This window comes from Rhizophagus irregularis, chromosome 7 (genome assembly GCF_026210795.1).
Source record: "Rhizophagus irregularis chromosome 7, complete sequence".
NCBI lineage: Eukaryota > Fungi > Glomeromycota > Glomeromycetes > Glomerales > Glomeraceae > Rhizophagus > Rhizophagus irregularis.
Window position 1 is genome coordinate 1253221 of NC_089435.1, and position 21254 is coordinate 1274474.

Here is a 21254-nt window from a genome sequence, read left to right on the forward strand (position 1 = left end):
ATGGATGATTATAATCTCTTACCAAAATTATTTCAAAATTTACTTGAAATTTTAAATGATGATGAATATTATGATGTTACTATTGAAGTTGGTAATGATCCTTATATAAAGATATTTCGTGCTCATATGGTTATCTTACATTATCGTTCCACGTATCTACGAAGAATGTTGTCAACAAATAAAAAGAATAATGATGGGACCTTGGTTCATATAAAATTACCAAATATTTTACCTGAAATTTTTCAAATAATTTTGAGGTAATAATTAAGAAGAAAAAATAATTAAATTAAAAATTACAAGATGAATATAATGTATAACAACATATTTAAATTAACGCTTTTTTATTTTTTAGATATATTTATAGTGGAAGAATTTCCTTGGAGGAATATGATACTTCGGATATAATTAGGATCTTGATTGCCGGGAGTGAACTTGGTCTTCAAGAACTAATCACTTATATACAATCCTTCTTGATTAAAACTAAGGCAAATTGGATGGAACAAAATTTTAATTTGATATATCAAACATGCTTTGAGAACGATTCTTTCTTGGAACTTCAAAATTTTTGTACTAATTTAACCTCCAAAGAGCCAGATAAGATATTCAAATCTCTAAATTTTGCTTCAATTCCAGTAAAACTTTTGATCACAATTATTCAAAGTGATAATCTTCAAATGGAAGAAATTCAAGTATGGAAGTATGTGCTTAAATGGGGACTTGCTCAAAATCCAGAACTTCCTTTTGATCCCGCAAATTTTTCAAAGGAAGATTTTAATACTTTGAAAAATAGTTTACATAATTTTATTCCATTTATTAGATTCTATAATTTAACTTCTGATGAATTTTCAAAAGAAATATTACCTTATAAAAAAGTTTTACCAAAAGAATTATATAAAGATTTATTAAAATATTTTTTGGATTCTAACAACCAATCAATTAAACAATCAAAACCTCGTATGACTACTAAGAAAAATTATATCGATATTGATTCTAAAATCATTACAACTCAACATGCTGAATTAATCTTGAAATGGATCGATAGATTAAAAATTACAGATGAAATAGAAACCGCGTACAAATTCCAATTGTGATTTCGTGGATCTCGTGATGGATTTACAGCTATAAAATTTCATGAAATCTGTGATAATCAGTCTAATACTATAACAATTGTTAAAGTGAAAGATAGTACTGAAATTCTTGGGGGATATAATCCAATTGAATGGAAATCTGATGATTCTAATGGCATTACTAAAGATAGTTTTATATTTTCTTTTAAGAATAGTGATGATATTGAAAGTTATATTTTAAGTCGCGTAAAAAATGAAAGATTTGCTATATACAACTATTATGATAATGGTCCAAACTTTAGTAATTCCCTTACTTTAATGGATAACTTTGGTTTTTGTGAAAATGATTATTACGAAAATCAAATCAGAGAAACTTATGATAATTTTTTTATGGAAGAATATGAAGTATTTCAAGCTATAAGAGAAATTAGTTCGTAATAATTGATATGGCTGCTTTGTAAATTTTTTAAAAAGAAATAAAATATAATAAATAAACATATAATCTTCAGAAATTAGAATAATTATTAGAGAAATGTTGTTATGTTATCTTAATGATTGATTGACTAGTTTTTGTATGCATATTATTAAAAATTATTTTAGAAATACTTTGGTCGCAAATTGTTTTTAATTTTACCTATATATTTAGCTGTTGAGAAATTAATACCGTTACCGTATTAATAAACAAAAAATTTAAGTTTGGAACATGTACATATCTTTGGGCTGCATTGGGTTGTGGGTTGCATTATATTGAATCTGATCAAAATTATGGTCTTAACCGATTAACTAATTTTTAAGATTAGTATCTACGTCAAAAAAAATAAAGCTCATTTATAGTTATAATCAGAAATAAATATTGTCATGTGATTTTTTATTATTATTGTGATTTCATCTTTCGTTTTTGTAATTAATGCTTAAGATTGCGATCATTATTTAAAAATATTCCAGAGCTTAATTTTGAAATAATTGAATAATTGACGGTCAAACTTTTATTCTTTTAATAACTTGGCGAATATACTTAAAGCTTTAATCACTGACCATCAGCACTGTCTTGAAGATGAATATAAAAAGTTTTTATATTATTTATTTTGATTTCACAAATTGGAGATGGTTTTACACTATATGTATAATCTTGATAATTTATATTTAATAATTTGATAAGTTAAGAAAAATCAAGATTTATTTAAATTACAAACTAAGAATTTTGTAAAATATTCATTACTCTAACATTAGTTTTTAAATAATTCTGAGTAAAAAAAAATAAAAAAAGAATATACAGTATATATTTAATATTTGGATAAGCCATATAAAAAAGAATTATTTAAATTACAAACTGAATTATAAAACTAACATAATCTTAAAATTATTTTTTTGCACATATTTCTTTCAATAATTTTTCTAATTCCTTTAATTTCTCTAATTCCTCTAATTTCTCTAATTTTTCATCATAAGATTTTAATTTCTCCAATATTGCCTCATTGTCAATAGGATTATGTTCAATTTCAAGTTTTTTTAATAAAATATTCACCATCTCTGTGAATTCCTTTGTATTCCATTCACCCTCTTTAATCAATCTTTGAACTTCTCCTCGAGTCTTATCAAAATCGGCATAATAATGTCTTGAAAATAAATTTGAATAATTAATAAAATTAATAAAATTATAACATTAAATTTTTTTTAAAAGTAAAACTACATACATTACTTCAGGGAACCATGTTTGCCAACGTCTCTGATGTGGTAATAGGTAAAATAACTCAATCTCAGCCAAAATCTTCAAAAATGAAATCAAGATATATTAGTATATTTACAGAAATGAAATGTTTAATAATAATATTATTTACCTCTGCCTTCTGCATCAAATATGAGACTCTATTATTATCTTCTTCAATTGCATCATTGAGTAATCCAATTAACAAATTCATAAGATATACAACAACTAAAAGGGAAAATAAAACAATCAATACTGCAATTGATGGATTTTCTGTATATGTCCAATTGGATAATGCACTTGAATCACCTATTGATAAGAAGAATTGCTTAAAAATATTAGAAAATATCATATATATTTACATAACTATGAAAAATTAAAATATACCTATTAAAAATAAATATATAGCAAAAAGGGAAGTTTTAATATTCATAAACATGTTTGTATTTCCATCAGGAATTTGAATCATAAGTGGATTTGAATTTATATTTCCATTATTATCAATTTGACTATAACTAGGAGCTAAATTCCAAGGATTATTTGGATCATCATTATTATTTGTATTATATTGTTCAAGTGAAAATTCAGATTTTGGTGATAATAAAATATAAAATGCATGTGCAAAACTTATTATAATAATGAATAAGACTAATAAAAAAGAAAAAATCTTTTTTCCAACACTAATAATTATTGCAAAATATACACCAAAATATTCAAATGCTCTAAAAAATAACAAAAATTTTATATCCAAAAATAAGCATGAAAAAGAGTGAAATTAAATTAGATACTTATTATTGTTCTTATCATTTGTTTGAAGCCAATAAATAGAAGTGTAGATTGAAAGTACATAAGCAATTATATCTACAATATTAAAATATTATATAATTAATTTCATTTCTTAAAACATAGTAAATAAACTTTTATATTTACCAAAAATATTCCAAAAATTCTTGAACCACTCAGTAATTTTATAAAAAAATTGACGAATTTCTAAAATCAGATGAATAAATCCAAGTATAATCGAAGCAATAAAAAGTTGTTGTCTAACTTCTTCATTAATATATTTCTGAGGAACTGTTGCAGCAGTAGTAAAGCATCCAAGCAAAACCATAAATAACATCCAAATCATTGCATAATAATATTTTCCATAAGCATTCCATTTAAAATTAATTAATGCTTCACCATTCCATGTTTTATAAATATTTCTATTTATTGTTTCAGTAAATGGACTAGGTTGAGGTCTAATTAATTCTAAAAACCAATTATAATCTTTTGAATAATTAACAAATTAATATAAGGAATCATAAAAGTAATTGTTGGTGTCATTGTTATGTATTTTTTAAAAATTTTAAAAATTTTATGTTCAGTATAAAAATAAATAGAAGAAAATAAATCTTCATCATAAATATTATTGATAAAATTGTATTTTGATAAAATATAAAATGTAGCCAAATAAAGGGGTAAAGTTAAAAGTATTATTAAAGCTTGCAATATATTAATAAACAATAGTATTCCTGAATCAACAAAATAAAATTAGTATTTTGTCCATAAAAGAGATTTTGACAAATTAGCTATTTGAGAAGATTGAAAAAAAGAATCAAGATGTAAATTTTTATTTTGATGCTCTATACTATAAAAAGAAGAATCTATGATCATATTCGTTTCTGATGAATATTTTAGAATATATTCTGGATAATATTCATCTAGTAATGGCATTGCGGAAGTGATAATGCTTAAAAATGACTTATTGTTCATTAAATCCTCTTTAAAATAAGTCATACATTTTTTATAAATCTCATCAATTAATTCTAACTTATGTTCTTTAATTGCAAATGTTAATAATTGAACTCCATATTTCAAAAGACTTGACTTATTATTTATTACGTCTGAAACCCATCCATCTAATCTAAAACTATCATAATTTAGTAATGGTAAAGTAGATTTTGAAAACATTCTTTTGTAAAATTGAAGTGTTTTCGTATTTGTATAACTATAGAATTTCATAAAATAAAAATAGTTTAAAAAAATAGATTTGTCTTTTTCACTAGATTTGTTATTTTCACTAAAAGTATAAATAAGAATACCAAATGTTGTCAATATAACAATATCATCATTACTAAATAATAAACTCGCAATTAAATAATGATTATTGCAGAAATCACTACCATCATATTTATAAGGATAATAATAATTTTCAATTCTTATGTTAATTAATTTCCATTTAGTATTAATTTTAGAGCTCCGAACGGGAATCGGGTAGGGTCGGGTAATTGACTTAACCCGACCCGAGGGGGAGTCACGAATTTGATGACCCGACCCGAATATCACGGGTCAGTTCGGGTACCCGACCCGACCCGTTGACCCGATATTTTGGATCAAAAAAAACGTTTCGGCGTTTTTTATATATCAAATTATAAGAAAAAACTCCAAACGTTTTTTTTTTACAATTATTTTGTGGAAAAGAACGGTTTGGCATTTTTTTTACATATTAGATTACGCCAAAACGTTTTTTATATCGGGTTGGGTCGGGTACCCGACCCAACCCGTTGATGTTTAAAAAAAAAACATTTTTTTGATTCATTTAATGAAAAACGTCGGGTCGGCTTTTTTTCATTAAAAAAATGTTTTTTTTTGATTTATTTAATGAAATAACGTCGGGTTATACGTTTTTTCATTAAAAAAACGTTTTTTTTTATTCATTTAATGAAATAACGTCAGGTTCGGCGTTTTTTCATTTAAAAAACGTTTTTTTTATTCATTTAATGAAATAACGTCGGATTCGGCGTTTTTCATTAAAAAAACGTTTTTTTTTATTTATTTAATGAAATAACGTCGGGTTCGGCGTTTTTTCATTAAAAAACGTTTTTTTTTCATTCATTTAATGAAATAACGTCAGTTTCGGCGTTTTTTCATTAAAAAACGTTTTTTTTTGATTTATTTAATGAAATAACGTCGGGTTCAGCGTTTTTTCATTAAAAAAAGACGTTTATTATTATTATTTTTATGAACAAACGTCGGATTCAGGTCAAAAAAACGGGTTGGCATTTTTTATATATAAAAAACGCTGAAACGTCTTTTATTGACCCAAAATATATTGGGTCAACGGGTCGGGTCAGGTACCTGACTTGTGACTGACCCGACCCGAGGTCGGGTCATTAAATTTGCTACCCGACCCGAATTTTTCGGGTCAACCCGTCGGGTCACCCGGGTTGACCTGACCCGTTCGGAGCTTTAATTAATTTTTTTTGAAAACTTCCAGTTTAATTTGACCGTTACCAACAAGTATATCCCATTTAATTAAATTTCCAGCTAGTTCAGTTGATTCTTTTTCTCCATCAATGGCTTTTTGAAATAATGTAGACACAGTATCCGTATATAAATTAAATGAATGAACATTTAAGTATTCATCACATTCAACAATTTTGTTATTTTCTTTATTTAATTCATCAAAATTTTCAGATGAAAAGTTCATCTTTGACATCTTTTCGTCAAATTTAGATTTCCAAACACGTTTATTTTGAATTCCAAACGCAAACTTTGTTTGATCATCAGTTGGTTCATAAATTGATATATCAAATAAAGTGCGATTAAACTTAGTTTTGTATTTATTGTTCCAGCAATTTTTGATTTCTTTATCTGGGGTATAATAAAATAAAGAAGGTAAAAGAAATAAACCAGTATGATTCATAAAATTATAAAGTTGAATATCTAAATATAAAATAATGATTTAATATGAGTAATAATTAAAGTATAAATGAAATTTTTAAAAATGGTTACCATCATTTATATCCAAAGAAGCAATAGGAATTCCCAATTCGATTGAATAAACGATGATTTTATCATTGATTTTTAGAAAAGTAAATTTTTCATAATTACTGAATATTCCGATATTTTTTGTTTCAAACTAAAAAATAATTAGTATTTATATATTTAATTATAATTTAATATTGATTGGAAAATAAATTTTATAATATTTATTACCTTATTCTTATCTTTATTATTACCAAATATTTTTACACCTCTCTCAGTATTAATATTCCATTCATAAATGTAATCATTTGAAAACAGGTAAACTTTATCATATTTTGATATACCAATTAATTCATAATCTTTGGGTATCTCGTAAAATCTCTTACATTCCCATTTGTTATTTTTAGTTTGTGTGGAATAAATCCAAATAATTTTACGTTCCGAAACAAGGCTATCATTACCATATAAAATAAATTCACCTTTTAAATTAAAGGTACAATAATAATGATAATGCTTTAGATGATAATCTTTTATATTTAAATCCAAGTCAATATTTTTATCTTCATTATCTTTATTATTCATATCAATTACTAAAAAAAATATTAAAATAAATATAAATTACCATAATTTAATAATTACATAATCAAATAATTATTACTTACCAGTAATAGTAGCAAAATAGTAACTAATACAAGCAAGTTTCTTATCATCAGAAACGCATAAACTTATGATTTTATCTTCATTAATTTTAACAGCTTGATGAAATTTAAGTTGAACCTTATCTATATTTTCAACATTCCAACCGACAATTGAACGATCTTCTTCACTTTGAGTAATAAGGTATTTTTCATTTGGTGATATTTCTATCATAGTAATAGGTTTACCATTATGTCGTTCATCATCGAAGGTAAAAAACTTATCAACAACATTTTTATCAACATCGATTTCGATTTTGTCAACATTATCGTTAACTTCGATTACTGAATTGTCACTCATTTGGAAATCGCTTATAAATATATACTAAATTTCTTACCAAAGAAATTATTTTTTTTTATATCGTCCATTAGCGATTATATAGTTTTTTTTTTCATTTGAAACACGTGTAAATATGCATGGTTATACGACTTATACGTACATAAAAAAAGAATTTTTTTTTATTGTATAAGCTAATTAAGTTTATATATTGAAACACAAATCAAATATTCATTGCCGTACGCAAAAATTTTGCCTCTTGCATGAAAAAAAAATTTTTTTTATTGTGAAAAGTTAATTGAGCTTTTTTTATTTTGAAACACATAATAAATATGCATGTCTGTACGTAAAATTTCGCCTCTTGCATAAAAAAAAATTTTTTATGAAAAGTTAATTGAGCAATGATCAACTTTCGACATAAAAATTTTTCATTGTGAATCAAATTTAAGTATTTTTTTTCTTTTTTGTGTGTGGTTGTACATATATACTACAAGGAAATTTTAAATAAATAATTTAAAATAAACAGAAGTGCCATTTTGGAAAAGCGTATTTTTATTTATCTTAAACTATAATAAAAACCTCACTGCAAATAGTAGTACATGTTTTATATAAACATCAAGTTGTCTTAGCCATTCTAATTTCTAAATAGTTCCAAATAAGAATAATAAGGCGATACAAAAAAAAATTGGTTCTCATATCCCGGACGAGTCACTGGAGTGGAAAATCTATCAACCAATAAAAATGCTCCACAACATCCATTTGAACACAAAAAAAAAAATAAAAATATTCCGGTTACATATGGATATCATTTAATATCACGTGTCACACTTAGTGCGATGATATAAGTGCTTAAATTTAATTTTATAATAATTTAATAATCTAAACCTATCTTATGGATCATGTATTACCCCTCTCTTCCAATGAATTAACGCTTTACACGACCGTCATTTGACTTTGAACATGACCAAAATCACTAATATCCATAATCGTTCTCTCCATGGACACCTAACGAAAGCGATTTGGCATGTAAATAACGACGCCCTGAAAGCTTGGGAAATAGTGTTTGTATCCGGATATAGCAAATCCGGTTGTATTAATGGATATCTGGTAAGAAGTGGGTATCCGGATAAAGGTTTTTTTGAGTTGACGTTATCCGGATACAATTTTAGTCTAAACGGATCCTCCGGATATATCCGTTTATGTTAGCAGATCAATACATTTTAAGAAATATTAAATGCCAATCTGCACAATGTAGTAATAATTGTCTCAATGTCCAATATTTCGCTACATGAATCACCAAGTAATAAAAATACTAAAACGCGTTAAACCACTTTTTATCTTGCTTATCGTCATTTGTAATACTCCATTTTCCAGTATGACACAGCGCAAAAGCGATCAATATTACTTCTTTTTTGACTTCTCCCTCTCCAAATGCGGCATCTACTCCCTCAGAATGACTGTTCTCAGACGCGGGAAATCTTTTAACTGTTAAGAGAACATGAATGAAACCTGAGTTATTTAGTCGTGTTATGTTCTTAAAACGGAATAGTCCCCATTTTGCTAATATTCACCCAGCTCAACAATTAACTACTACTCCTATTGATGTTTAAACTATACCTTATATAAATTACACAAATAAATTCATGCTTTTGAGATAAATTTTATTTTTTTTATATTTACAAATTATTATACAATATTAATGATATATGTATAAATACAATAAATTATATTAAGTTCACGGATTTTATCCGGGTATAAACTCGCTAATGACCCGTTAGACATCCACGAAGATCACGGATTAATCCGGATGGATATCCGGATTTGTAAAAAATATTTTATCAGATAACCGGATTTGAAAATTCTTAACGGAGACGGATTTATTTATCCGGATGATATCCGGATACAAACACTATTGGGAAAAAGGTGTCAAGGTCACTAAACTGACAAGACTCGATATTCACGAAACTTTCCAAATATAAATACCTCTTCAATTACCCAGGTCGGGTTACACAACATACACCTTCGACGGACGCTCCGAGCATTTTTTGTCAAGGACATTTCGTCCCGTTATGGGTCATTTATATTACTTATAACTATCTTCAAGCTGGTGGATGGTTCACGAATATTTCTAGTTTCGATTCTTTTGATACTTTTTATAGGGAATATAATAATTTTTTTTCTTTTTATAGTACTTTTTCTTCTTTTTTTAATTTAGGGTTTAGTAGTAGTTTTAATTATCAGGGTTCTAGTTTGGTTTAGTATTTCTTTTTCAATACAAGTTTCTATTTTATGTTCGCGAGAACACTAAATATTGTAAATTTTTACTATAAAATTCATTAATAAACCGATAAAACTAGTATTTTTTTTTCTTTAAAAATAAGAATCAAATGTATAAGAATGACGTAGTAGTCTTTTTATTTATTGATATTTAGTCTTAAAATATCATCAAAATATTAACTTTCAAACCATTAATCAGTGCATATCTCTAAATTTTGATATCGTATACCATTTAAATGAAGTTATGAATAAATTATGTCTAATAAATTGCAACTATATATTTCATCCATATTCTTTTACCTTACAATGCCGATAATATTGGTATATAAATTTTCTTATATATTACAAGTTAGCTATACTAATGTTTATATTCGATCGAAGCCATAACTACATATTTATAGGAAGAAATGCTATGATTTATAAAACCATTTTAATACAATATAGAGCAACGTATAATCTTTTTGAGTTTTTAACTTAACTTTCTTGATTAAAATTTATACCTCCAAACCGTAAGTGAATTTATCTTATTTTAGTTTATACTCAACATTTTGAATGGTAATACAAACGATTAGGCGTTAAAAAATAAAGATAGAATTTTATACAAATAAAATACATTTTTTATATTGCAACTTGTTAAATAGGAATTTACAAAATTATTTAAATTTATAAATTTAACTCAATTTATCATAGTAATTTTTTAGACTAGATTGAGTTCAGTTATAGAGGGATCTGCTTCTTTCTAGATGTTTTAATATTAGGCCGGGCAAAAAAAAATTTTTAGATTCTCGTGACATAAAATTTTTAAAAATGACCCGGCCGGCCGGCATTTTTTTTTATATTTGTAAAATTTTTTCATATGTAAAATTTTTTTACGCCACATTGGCCAATAACATGATAAAAATTTTTTACTATAAAAAAAAAATTTCCATTTTTCGAAAAACTGACCCGGCCGGGTAACGAGAATCTAAATTTTTTTTTTTGCCCGGCCTTATGTAATCAATTTATTGTAATTTTTGCATAATTAATAAACGCGCTTACTGTGTTTAAATCTTTCATGTGCCAATGTAACTACTTTTTTTTTTTTTAAGATGTTCTAAAAAAAATCAAGCTGAAAAAAATTATATTATTTGTTAATAAAGTTATTAATTTTTAAAATAAAAACATTGATTTTTGCAAAGTATTTTAAAACCTTTGCATATTAATAAAAGTTTTTTACTTTAAATCACTGGGATGATCATCACCGTTGGCCAGAATTATCAATTTTTACCGGCACTATATTCTTTAATGCTGGTCAATCGTCATAATTTCAGTCACTGGTGATCATCACTCTCGGTGATAGAAAAATTCTTAATAAAAAATATTTAATTATTACTTGATTATCGCTTTAAACGTTAATAAAAACAAATAAAACTTAATTTTTGCGATATAATTTTAAAAATTATTACATATTAATAAAAAGATTAATTAAAAGTACCCTGGATGCTGCAATCCGGGATTTTTGATCTACGGCGCTTCAATCGCTTCATATATAAATATATACACCTACCACAGTTACACAGTACACCTATTTTTTAAAGTATCACCTGGAAGTGATCGATAGTTACTGTACCTCCTGTACCTCCATGCACAATTACGTTTTGGTAATACCAGTCCTTATAATAAGCAAACTTAATATTTTTTTTACATTTTTTCATTCAATTTATCTTCGTCAATAAAACCCAATAATGTCTAATAACACTGAATCTAATATACCCGTAAAATTTACTGAAAATTCAAATAATGAGTGGATTAATTGGATTGAAGAAGCCATTGCAAAAGATTACTTTAAATATTATGAACTCAATCATTTTAGTAATTTTCAAGAAATTGGGTTTGGAGGGTTTGGGAAAGTTTACCGTGTGAACTGGAAAAGTTCTCCTAATTATTTGGCATTAAAATCTTTTTTCAATTTTAACAACGTCACAATTAAAGAAATAGTTAAAGACTTAAAGAGGTAATAATAAAATAATTATTACCTTATAATTTATATAACTTCTAATTTAAAATTCTATTTAGCTTAAAATTCAACGTGAAGTGGATTTTCATGAGAATATTATTCGTTTCTGTGGTATTGCAACAGGTACAATATACTTTCTTTTCATGCATAATTTGATTGTAAAATCTAAATTTATTATTATTATTTTTTTTTACAAAGAAAATCAAATTGATAATTCAAAAAAATATTGGTTAGTAATGGAGTATGCAGATGGAGGTACTCTTCGAGAATATTTGAAGGAACATTTTGATAATCTTACTTGGAATAATAAATTTAATATGGCACTTCAGTTGGCTTGTGCTATATTATGCTTACACGATGAAGGAATTATTCACCATGATCTGGTAATTCATTTGTTTACATTTTGTTATTTCATGTTTGCTGAATTGTAATTAATGAATTTATTGTATTTAATAATATTAATAGCATTCCAAAAATGTATTAGTTCATCAAAATATGGTTAAATTAGCTGATTTTGGTCTATCAAAAAGAATTGAGGAATCATCCAACCTTTCTTCAACGAAATTATTTGGAGTAATTCCTTATATTGACCCGAAAAGTTTTAGTGATCAAGATTATAAATTAAATAAAAAAAAGTGATATTTATAGTATTGGGATACTTTTATGGGAGATAACTAGTAGCAATCCTCCTTTTTATACTGAAGGTAAACCGTATGACGTTTGTTTAGCAATTAATATATCACAAGGTCTTAGAGAGACACCCATTCCTGATACACCCGAAGATTGTGTAAATATTTATACTGGTAAATATAATTAATAATTAATTTTATGTTTATATTAATGTTAATTAAATTAATTCTATCTTTTTTTTTTAGATTGTTGGAATAATGAACCAGATAATCGTCCAACTATCAATCAGGTAGTCTTTAAATTAAATGCAATTATTCTGAAGAATAATAATATGGTTATAAAAGATTTTCGGCAGACAAATGATTCTTATACAAACCAATTATCCAGTAAACAACAACTCGATTTGAATGCTTTTGAAGATCCTATGAATAATTCATCACATGGAGAATTATCCAAATTTATTCAAGAGTTTAACAAGATGAATACTAAAGAAATAGATTCTTCAATATCATCAAATATTAACTTTATGGTGACAGTTGATGAAATGGTTGAACTTTCTGATAAGTTAAGCGTAGATGATGATGAATTAGAAAGACTACTTATTTATAATTATCTTAATAATCATAATATGACCTCACAGGAAATTTATATTTACTTATTAAATAATCAAAATCATTCAAATTCTATTGTTTTACTTGGAGATTTTAATTATTTAGGAATTGAAATTAATATTGATAAAAAAAAGGCATTTGAATTATATCAGGTAGCTGCAAATTCAGGAAGTATTATAGCACAATATAATCTTGGTTGCTGTTATCTACATGGGAATGGTGATTATAAAGATTACAATAAAGCTTTTGAATTATTTAAAAAATTAGCTGAAAGAGAATATTCAAAAGGAATAAACTATTTAGGATTTTGTTACAGAAGAGGAATTGGAACTGATATTGATGAAAAAAAAGCATTTGAATTACATCATAAGGCAACAGATTTAGGAAATACGATTGGAATAAATAATTTAGGACATTGTTATGAAGAAGGAATTGGAACTGATATTGATGGAAAAAAAGCATTTGAATTATATCAAAAGGCAGCAGATTTAGGAAATGCATATGGAATAAATAATTTAGGACATTGTTATAAAAAAGGAATTGGAACTGATATTGATGAAAAAAAGGCATTTGAATTATATCAAAAGGTAGTAGATTTAGGAAATGCGATTGGAATAAATAATTTAGGACATTGTTATGAAAAAGGAATTGGAACTGATATTGATGAAAAAAAGGCATTTGAATTATATCAAAAGGTAGCAGATTTAGGAAATGTAATTGGAATAAATAATTTAGGACATTGTTATGAAAAAGGAATTGGAACTGATATTGATGGAAAAAAAGCATTTGAATTATATCAAAAGGCAGCAGACTTAGGAAATACATATGGAATAAATAATTTAGGATATTGTTATGAAAAAGGAACTGGAACTGATATTGATGAAAAAAAGGCATTTGAATTATATCAAAAGGCAGCAGATTTAGGAAATATTACAGCTCAATATAATCTTGCTTTTATGTATGAGAGTGGAACAGGAATTCTTAAAGATATTAATCAAGCAATTTACTGGTATAAAAAATCTGCATTACAAGGAGATAAAGATGCTCAAAATAGATTAGAACAAATTCATGCAAAGTAAATTGAGAATATTTTTGCTTAAATGTTTAAATAAAATAAATAAGCAGATACTATTATAGAATTTATTTCATTTATTTCATTTGTTTTTTTTTTGAAGTATTGTATATTAAAGTAATAAGATTTATCTTATAATTGGAATTTTGATTTAAATTTTACTTCACGTCTTGTAAATTTAAAAAGTTTAAAAAACATGAACCTTATAATTTATCATTTGGAAAAAGTTTCTTTACCTATAATATCTTTTATTATTTCCAAATAATATACCGATTTAACAAGATTCAAAAGATTTCGTTATTGGTTTTTACTTCAAATTAGTGTTTCGATCCGGGCAGAAACCATCATCCAGATAAATTAAAAAAAATATCCAGTTTCTATCCGGATTATCTGACTCGGATAAGAATCCAGATATATCCGGGTAGAAACCGAAATCCGGATAAAATTATTTAAATTTTTTTTACTGTAGATCATTTTTAATAAATAAAATTTGTGGCATTCATTTAATTTAATGTGGCATTTAATTAATTAAATATATGGCATTTAATTAACTACTAAATTCGTGGCATTTATTAAATTTATGACAATTAAATTTCGTGGGATTGATATAAAAATTTATTTATAGCATTTATTTTTTTATTTATAAATTTAAGTACAGTTAGTTAATGTAGTCCTAAGCCCTAACCAAAATAAATAATTACTGTAATCATTTTCTTGGATTTTTTTGTAATTTCACTTGAAACATATTTTTGAATAGTGGAAAATAATTCATAAAATTATGGAAAACAGTAACGTTCAAGATTATATTACTCTAAGTGAAAATGAAGAGTCCAGTGATGAAGTTACAGAAATTGCTCTAATACTAAAAAGAGGATGACCTAAAAAATTATCTAGGACACTTGGAAAATAAAGGATGATAAGTGCTAGTAAAATAAGTTAACTGTACTTGAATTAACAAGTCAAATATCAAATAATCCAAATCCCTTTAAACTAACTACTACAATGACTAAACCACAAACAAAAGTGAGTTTGGTATGGGAATATTTTGTTAGAAAACAAAGTGAAAATGGAGAAATACGTGCATATTGTCAGTTTATATCAGATAATGGAGAAAATGTACAAAAAGTTATAAATATGATGGATCTGTTGTTAAGCATGGAATAACACCACCCACAGAACACATTATATCTGAAAACAAATCAATAATAAATGCCGCGAATTTAATATATTAAATTCAAATTATGTGACAAATCTTGTGACATAACTTAAAATTTTTCCTTGTGGTTAACGAATAATTGAAACAATAAAAAAATATCTAAAGTAATCATATATATTTTAACTCATCTGAAAATATATGAAATGTTATGATTTAAATTTTTTTAAAATTTTTTTTTATTTTTTATCCAGATTCCGGGTCAATCCGACCATTTTTTATCCAGATATTTATCCGGGTAAAAACTGTAATTATCCGGATACCTAAAAAAAAAAAATTATCCGGGTTTATCCAGTTGAACCCGGCAATAGATCGAAATAGTGTTTCGATCCAGGCAGAAACCGTCATCCGGATAAATTAAAAAAAATATCCAGTTTCTATCCGGATTATCTGACTCGGATAAAAATCCGGATATATCCGGGTAGAAACTGAAATCCGGATAAAATTATTTAAATTTTTTTTACTGTAGATCATTTTTAATAAATAAAATTCGTGGCATTCATTTAATTTAATGTGGCATTTAATTAATTAAATATATGGCATTTAATTAACTACTAAATTCGTGGCATTTATTAAATTTATGACAATTAAATTTCGTGGGATTGATATAAAAATTTATTTATAGCATTTATTTTTTTATTTATAAATTTAAGTACAGTTAGTTAATGTAGTCCTAAGCCCTAACCAAAATAAATAAATACTGTAATCATTTTCTTGGATTTTTTTGTAATTTCACTTGAAACATATTTTTGAATAGTGGAAAATAATTCATAAAATTATGGAAAACAGTAACGTTCAAGATTATATTACTCTAAGTGAAAATGAAGAGTCCAGTGATGAAGTTACAGAAATTACTCTAATACTAAAAAGAGGATGACCTAAAAAATTATCTAGGACACTTGGAAAATAAAGGATGATAAGTGCTAGTAAAATAAGTTAACTATACTTGAATTAACAAGTCAAATATCAAATAATCCAAATCCCTTTAAACTAACTACTACAATGACTAAACCACAAACAAAAGTGAGTTGGGTATGGGAATATTTTGTTAGAAAACAAAGTGAAAATGGAGAAATACGTGCATATTGTCAGTTTACATCAGATAATGGAGAAAATGTACAAAAAGTTATAAATATGATAGATCTGTTGTTAAGCATGGAATAACACCACCCACAGAACACATTATATCTGAAAACAAATCAATAATAAATGCCGCGAATTTAATATATTCAATTCAAATTATGTGACAAATCTTGTGACATAACTTAAAATTTTTCCTTGTGGTTAACGAATAATTAAAACAATAAAAAAAAATATTTAAAGTAATCATATATAATATTTTAACTCATCTGAAAATATATGAAATGTTATGATTTAAATTTTTTTAAAATTTTTTTTTATTTTTTATCCGGATTCCGGGTCAATCTGACCATTTTTTATCCGGATATTTATCCGGGTAAAAACCGTAATTATCCGGATACCTAAAAAAAAAAATTATCCGGGTTTATCCGGTTGAACCCGGCAACGGATCGAAACACTAGATCGAAACACTACTTCAAATCACCGGGGGTGATCATCACCGTTGGCCAGAATTATCAATTTTTACCGGCACTATATTTTTTTTAATGCTAGTCGATTGTCATAATTTCAGTCACCAGTGATCATCACCCCAGGTGATAGTTAGAAAAATTCTTTGTTAAAAATGATTTTTGTTTTTTAATATAATGATATTTTAAATTCACCAATATATTTTTAAATATATTTTAACTATATACTTTTAATTAAACGCTTTTTTATCGATACAATTTTTTGGGCTCTTTTTTATCTGTGATTATTGATAACCATGTGATATAACGCTTCAGAGATGTCAGATGCCAAAAATTTAAAGAATAGAAAATTGATAACAATATTACAAAACAATCCTTCGCCTCATTCAAACGAAAAGGAAAACATCAAAACAAGGACGCTTTGTTGTTTTCCAGGAACTATTTTTCCTCACGATTTATTTACTGTAAGATTACTGATGCAAAATGGATGATACACACATGTGGATTTATTTTACTTCTTCTGATTTTTTACATAATGTACCTTGGATTAAATCTTTGAATTCCTTTTTAATTTAATATTTAACCCCTTCAGGTTTGTTTGTTACTTTCTTTTTCTTTTTTAACTCAGGCGGTAGCGTATATCTCCTGTCCTGCAGATTTATTTTTCTGAAGGGTGGATATGATTCGATTGTATTTCGGATAGGTATTATAGCTCAATTTTTAATAGTCGGAGTAGTTGTTCCTATATCTGCGAAATAGATTTACTAGAATAACTGCTCTTCTTAAAGTAAAATAATTAAAATAATTAAAATAAAATGTAAATCATTTGTTAATATACATATTTTCTTTTTTAATCAATAAATGAATAAAACGCCATTTTATCATAAAACAACTTTTTTTCGTAGTCCTTAAAATATTACCAAGTATAAAAGGTAAAGAAAAAGAAGCAGTAATTCTAAATGTTGAAAATGATGATGCAGAAGACGATGAAACACCAGAAGAAATAAATGTTATTACTAATACTAGAGAAGCCTTGAATAGTTTAGAAAAGGTGATTAGATATTTTAAAAATCCGCCTGATAATATTGCAACAAATTATACAGAATTAAAGACCTTTAATACTTTAAGATCAAAAATTAATGGCGAATTCAAGATGTTTTAATTGCATGAGTATATACATTAATAAATTTCAAAAAACATTTCGTTATAAGATTTTTTTATTTTTATATTAAGTTTACTATAATGAGATTTCTCGCTATTGTAAATATTCGTTATAGTAAATAAAAGTAACTGGAACCAAGGGTTTACTATAACGAATTTTGACTGTAAAACAATCCTTTATTTTACGACCTGTGTCGATCAGCTGCGGCAATCACTAATATATCAACCAAAAATTCAACTAAGATAATCCGAAACTAAACTAAATTAATCTGATCAACTATTGATACTACTAGATTGAACGCCTTTTTATATTTTTAAAAAAGATTTAGTGTATTATAAACCACACTTTTTTAAAAAAAATCCTACAAAACAAAAAGGTATCTCAAAAATTTTTATATAGAATAGGATCCATCGTCATAATTGTTTAGACTATGTAGCAATCAGTCTAATTAATAGCTGCATGATCGTCGCGTTTTATGCTAAATAAAAAAAAAAAAGTTCCCAGCTCACGTTACACACTTTGCGCCATGCCGCCATCCTTAGGTATAAATGAAGTGATACTTGTAAACCGTAGATTTTCTTTTTATAAAAAAAAAAATGTTGAAACTTAATAGAGACATTATTTTTTTAATTTTAAAAGAATTACAAAATGATCACAAATCTTTTTATTCATGTCTCTTAGTTAATAGAACTTGGTGTGAAATGGCAGTACCAATTTTATGGAGGGATCCTGCCAAAATATTTGGATGTTGTTTAAATATAAAACCGTTTAAAAATATATTTAACGTAATACTTTCACATTTATCAGAAGAATCAAGAGATTATTTGAAGATTCAAGGAATTGATGTTTTTAAAGAAATATATCAACAACCTTTATTTAATTATATTAGTTTTTGGAAATGTTTGGATTTATGTTTTTTAGATTATATGGTTGCATTAACAGATATTGAAGAAAATATGAAATATATTTTAGGAAAGAAAATATTGAAATTATTTATTAATAGTGATTCAAAATTTTTTTCTCTTTCTATTTCAGAATTACAATATTTAAATATTTTAGGGACTGAACAGTGCTTTTCAGAAATCGAATATTTTTATTCTGATAATAATGCTAATAGTAATATTTTAAAAGGATTGGCTAAAATAAATACATCAATTAAAAAATTGGAATTTTATATTATGTATATCGACGACGATGATCATGGAATCGTTAAATTAATTGAAGTTCAAAAAAGCTTAAAAGAAGTCATCTTTAGGAATTCAAGGGGAACTAATGAAACCTATTGCAAATTACTTGAAAACTCACTAATTACGTATGCAAATAGTGTACAATATTTGAGAATAGATTGGAAGCCTATCACAGAATTTCTTTCAAATTTTGTAAATTTAGTAAGTTTAGATTTAATGGATCATTCTTATGATTATTTCAAAACTTGGAATAATTTAGAAAAAGCATCATTTCCTTTTTTAAAATTTTTAAAATCTGAACGAGTTCCACCTTGGGTTTTAGCAAATTTAATTAAAAATACAAAAGGTCATCTCATTAAAATTAATATTTTTAATTATCAAGATGTTGATGATGGAAGACTTATCAAAGCAATTTATCAAAATTGTCCGAAGCTTAATTATCTTAGATTACAATTATCAAATGAATATGTTTCAGATTTTGAAAGTTTATTAATCAATTGTCAATTTTTATTTAAATTAGATATTATTGGTATGGATAACTTTAATTGGAATAAATTATTTGACATATTGACAAAATTTTCACCAATTAACTTGTACAAGTTTACATTTTCTGCTTTTAATTATGGGGGTCTTAAATTAGAATCTTTGAAATTATTTCTTGATAATTGGAATGAAAGGCATCCTGTGTTATTAGAAATTCATTCGGGAGATATAACAATAAGAGACTTAATGAAAAAATATAAAACAAAAGGTGTGATTAAAGAATATGTTCTTAGTTCGGATGAGTGGTTATACATTCAATTGGATTATTAGGCATGTAAAAAGATGGGCCAATAGTTATGGCACATAGACATCAGCAAGGCCATCTCATTGATAATGAATAATATATTAAAAAGTAAAATAGCATAAAAATTGGTGACAAAATTTGTCACCATATACGATTATCTCTTATTAAATAACTAAATTTGATTAATTATTACTTTATGTTAGGTTGGAGATGATATAACTGTTCTAAGAATTGCTGTAGAACTGTATCTTTTTTTCCCTCGTGACTTTTTTCTTTAATTTTTTTTTTCTACAAGAAATTGTTACTTCACTTTATGTTAATATTGATTTTACTTATTCATATTACAATAAAACATTTTTAACAAATCACTTTATAAATATATTTACAATATTATTTAATCAAAAAATTCCTATATATCAATATCCGTATTTTAATTGTAAACAATTTACTTAGTTTACAACTACAGTACTCTTGACTTACACAATACGTCATACACGACATGCATTTTCTGTAGAGCCATTTTGTTGATCAAAGTTTAATTGAGGAAAAATCCCGAATTTTTTCTAACATGCAAGCACAAAATAGAGGTTTTTTAATGAATTTATTTCACTTCTAAGCTTTTGAAAAGGTTCTCAATCAGCTAAAAGAATCGAAGGGATGAAAAATAGGAAAAAAGAAAGTTGGTAAGGATAATGTGGCCCATGGAAATCATTTGAAAGATACTCTCCCCCAAAGAATAATAATATAATGCAAAATTATATTCACGCAAAAGCTGTTGCTAGGGATTATTAGAACCGGCAGACTCATTAGTGATTCACCCCAATTCGGTTCAAATGTTGAACTGATAAATTAAAAAATAACGAAAAAAAAATATATTTATTATACGAGAATGAACACTTTTAATCAGTTTTTGAATGCATCTAATAATCCTCTTAATAGGCTGGTTTCAATTATTTGGAAAATCATTAAAGTGAATTTGCATATTTTTTTAAAAAAAATATATCCTTAATGATTTAACCAACATTTTCTCAATTTCTTGCATTGTTGGGGTTAGCTATTTGGTCACGACCAAACGACCAAACGAGGAACAATTGGCGGGTATGTCTTTTTTTAATGTAGGTTTAACCAACATTGGATTAGATATTTATGCAGTTATCGACTTTCGGCTAACTGGTTAAATGTTACTGCGAGATAAATATTTATCTTTTTATATTAATTAATAAGATAGACGGGATTAAACGATCTGGTGTTAATGTATATTTTTGGATCACTTTATGA

At 25.9% G+C, this 21254-nt stretch overlaps 7 protein-coding genes across 7 annotated transcripts; 4 read left to right on the forward strand and 3 right to left on the reverse strand.

Moving 5' to 3' along the window:
• On the forward strand, positions 1–1592 carry OCT59_027086 (uncharacterized protein; the record flags this gene model as incomplete). The annotated part of the gene is made up of 4 exons (XM_066136706.1): positions 1–257; positions 353–697; positions 818–1087; positions 1187–1592. The coding sequence occupies 4 exons, from the start codon at positions 1–3 to the stop codon at positions 1503–1505; spliced, it is 1191 nt and encodes a 396-aa protein (XP_065993168.1). The 3' UTR covers positions 1506–1592.
• Positions 1593–2427: 835 nt separating this feature from the next.
• On the reverse strand, positions 2428–3211 carry OCT59_027087 (uncharacterized protein; the record flags this gene model as incomplete). The annotated part of the gene is made up of 4 exons (XM_066136707.1): positions 2428–2683; positions 2762–2835; positions 2906–3081; positions 3160–3211. 4 exons carry the CDS (start codon positions 3209–3211, stop codon positions 2428–2430), a joined length of 558 nt encoding a protein of 185 aa, XP_065993169.1.
• Positions 3212–4305: 1094 nt separating this feature from the next.
• Positions 4306–4725, reverse strand: OCT59_027088 (uncharacterized protein; the record flags this gene model as incomplete). Its single annotated transcript, XM_066136708.1, has 1 exon — positions 4306–4725. One exon carries the CDS (start codon positions 4723–4725, stop codon positions 4306–4308), a length of 420 nt encoding a protein of 139 aa, XP_065993170.1.
• Positions 4726–6007: 1282 nt separating this feature from the next.
• Positions 6008–7518, reverse strand: OCT59_027089 (uncharacterized protein; the record flags this gene model as incomplete). The annotated part of the gene is made up of 4 exons (XM_066136709.1): positions 6008–6480; positions 6550–6676; positions 6754–7112; positions 7185–7518. The coding sequence occupies 4 exons, from the start codon at positions 7516–7518 to the stop codon at positions 6008–6010; spliced, it is 1293 nt and encodes a 430-aa protein (XP_065993171.1).
• Positions 7519–11495: 3977 nt separating this feature from the next.
• Positions 11496–14087, forward strand: OCT59_027090 (uncharacterized protein; the record flags this gene model as incomplete). Its single annotated transcript, XM_066136710.1, has 7 exons — positions 11496–11650; positions 11755–11764; positions 11827–11890; positions 11966–12150; positions 12233–12365; positions 12472–12570; positions 12643–14087. The coding sequence occupies 7 exons, from the start codon at positions 11496–11498 to the stop codon at positions 14085–14087; spliced, it is 2091 nt and encodes a 696-aa protein (XP_065993172.1).
• Positions 14088–17157: 3070 nt separating this feature from the next.
• OCT59_027091 (uncharacterized protein) lies at positions 17158–18002 on the forward strand (the record flags this gene model as incomplete). Its single annotated transcript, XM_066136711.1, has 3 exons — positions 17158–17304; positions 17513–17543; positions 17746–18002. 3 exons carry the CDS (start codon positions 17158–17160, stop codon positions 18000–18002), a joined length of 435 nt encoding a protein of 144 aa, XP_065993173.1.
• Positions 18003–18523: 521 nt separating this feature from the next.
• On the forward strand, positions 18524–20343 carry OCT59_027092 (uncharacterized protein). Its single transcript, XM_025322711.2, has one exon. The coding sequence runs from the start codon at positions 18599–18601 to the stop codon at positions 20000–20002; it is 1404 nt and encodes a 467-aa protein (XP_025165643.2). The 5' UTR covers positions 18524–18598; the 3' UTR covers positions 20003–20343.
• The last annotated feature ends 911 nt before the right edge of the window (positions 20344–21254 follow it).

Excerpts from the sequence above, each read along its gene's own strand:
- OCT59_027092 (XM_025322711.2), top strand. The coding sequence starts at position 18,599 with ATGTTGAAACTTAATAGAGACATTATTTTTTTAATTTTAAAAGAATTA.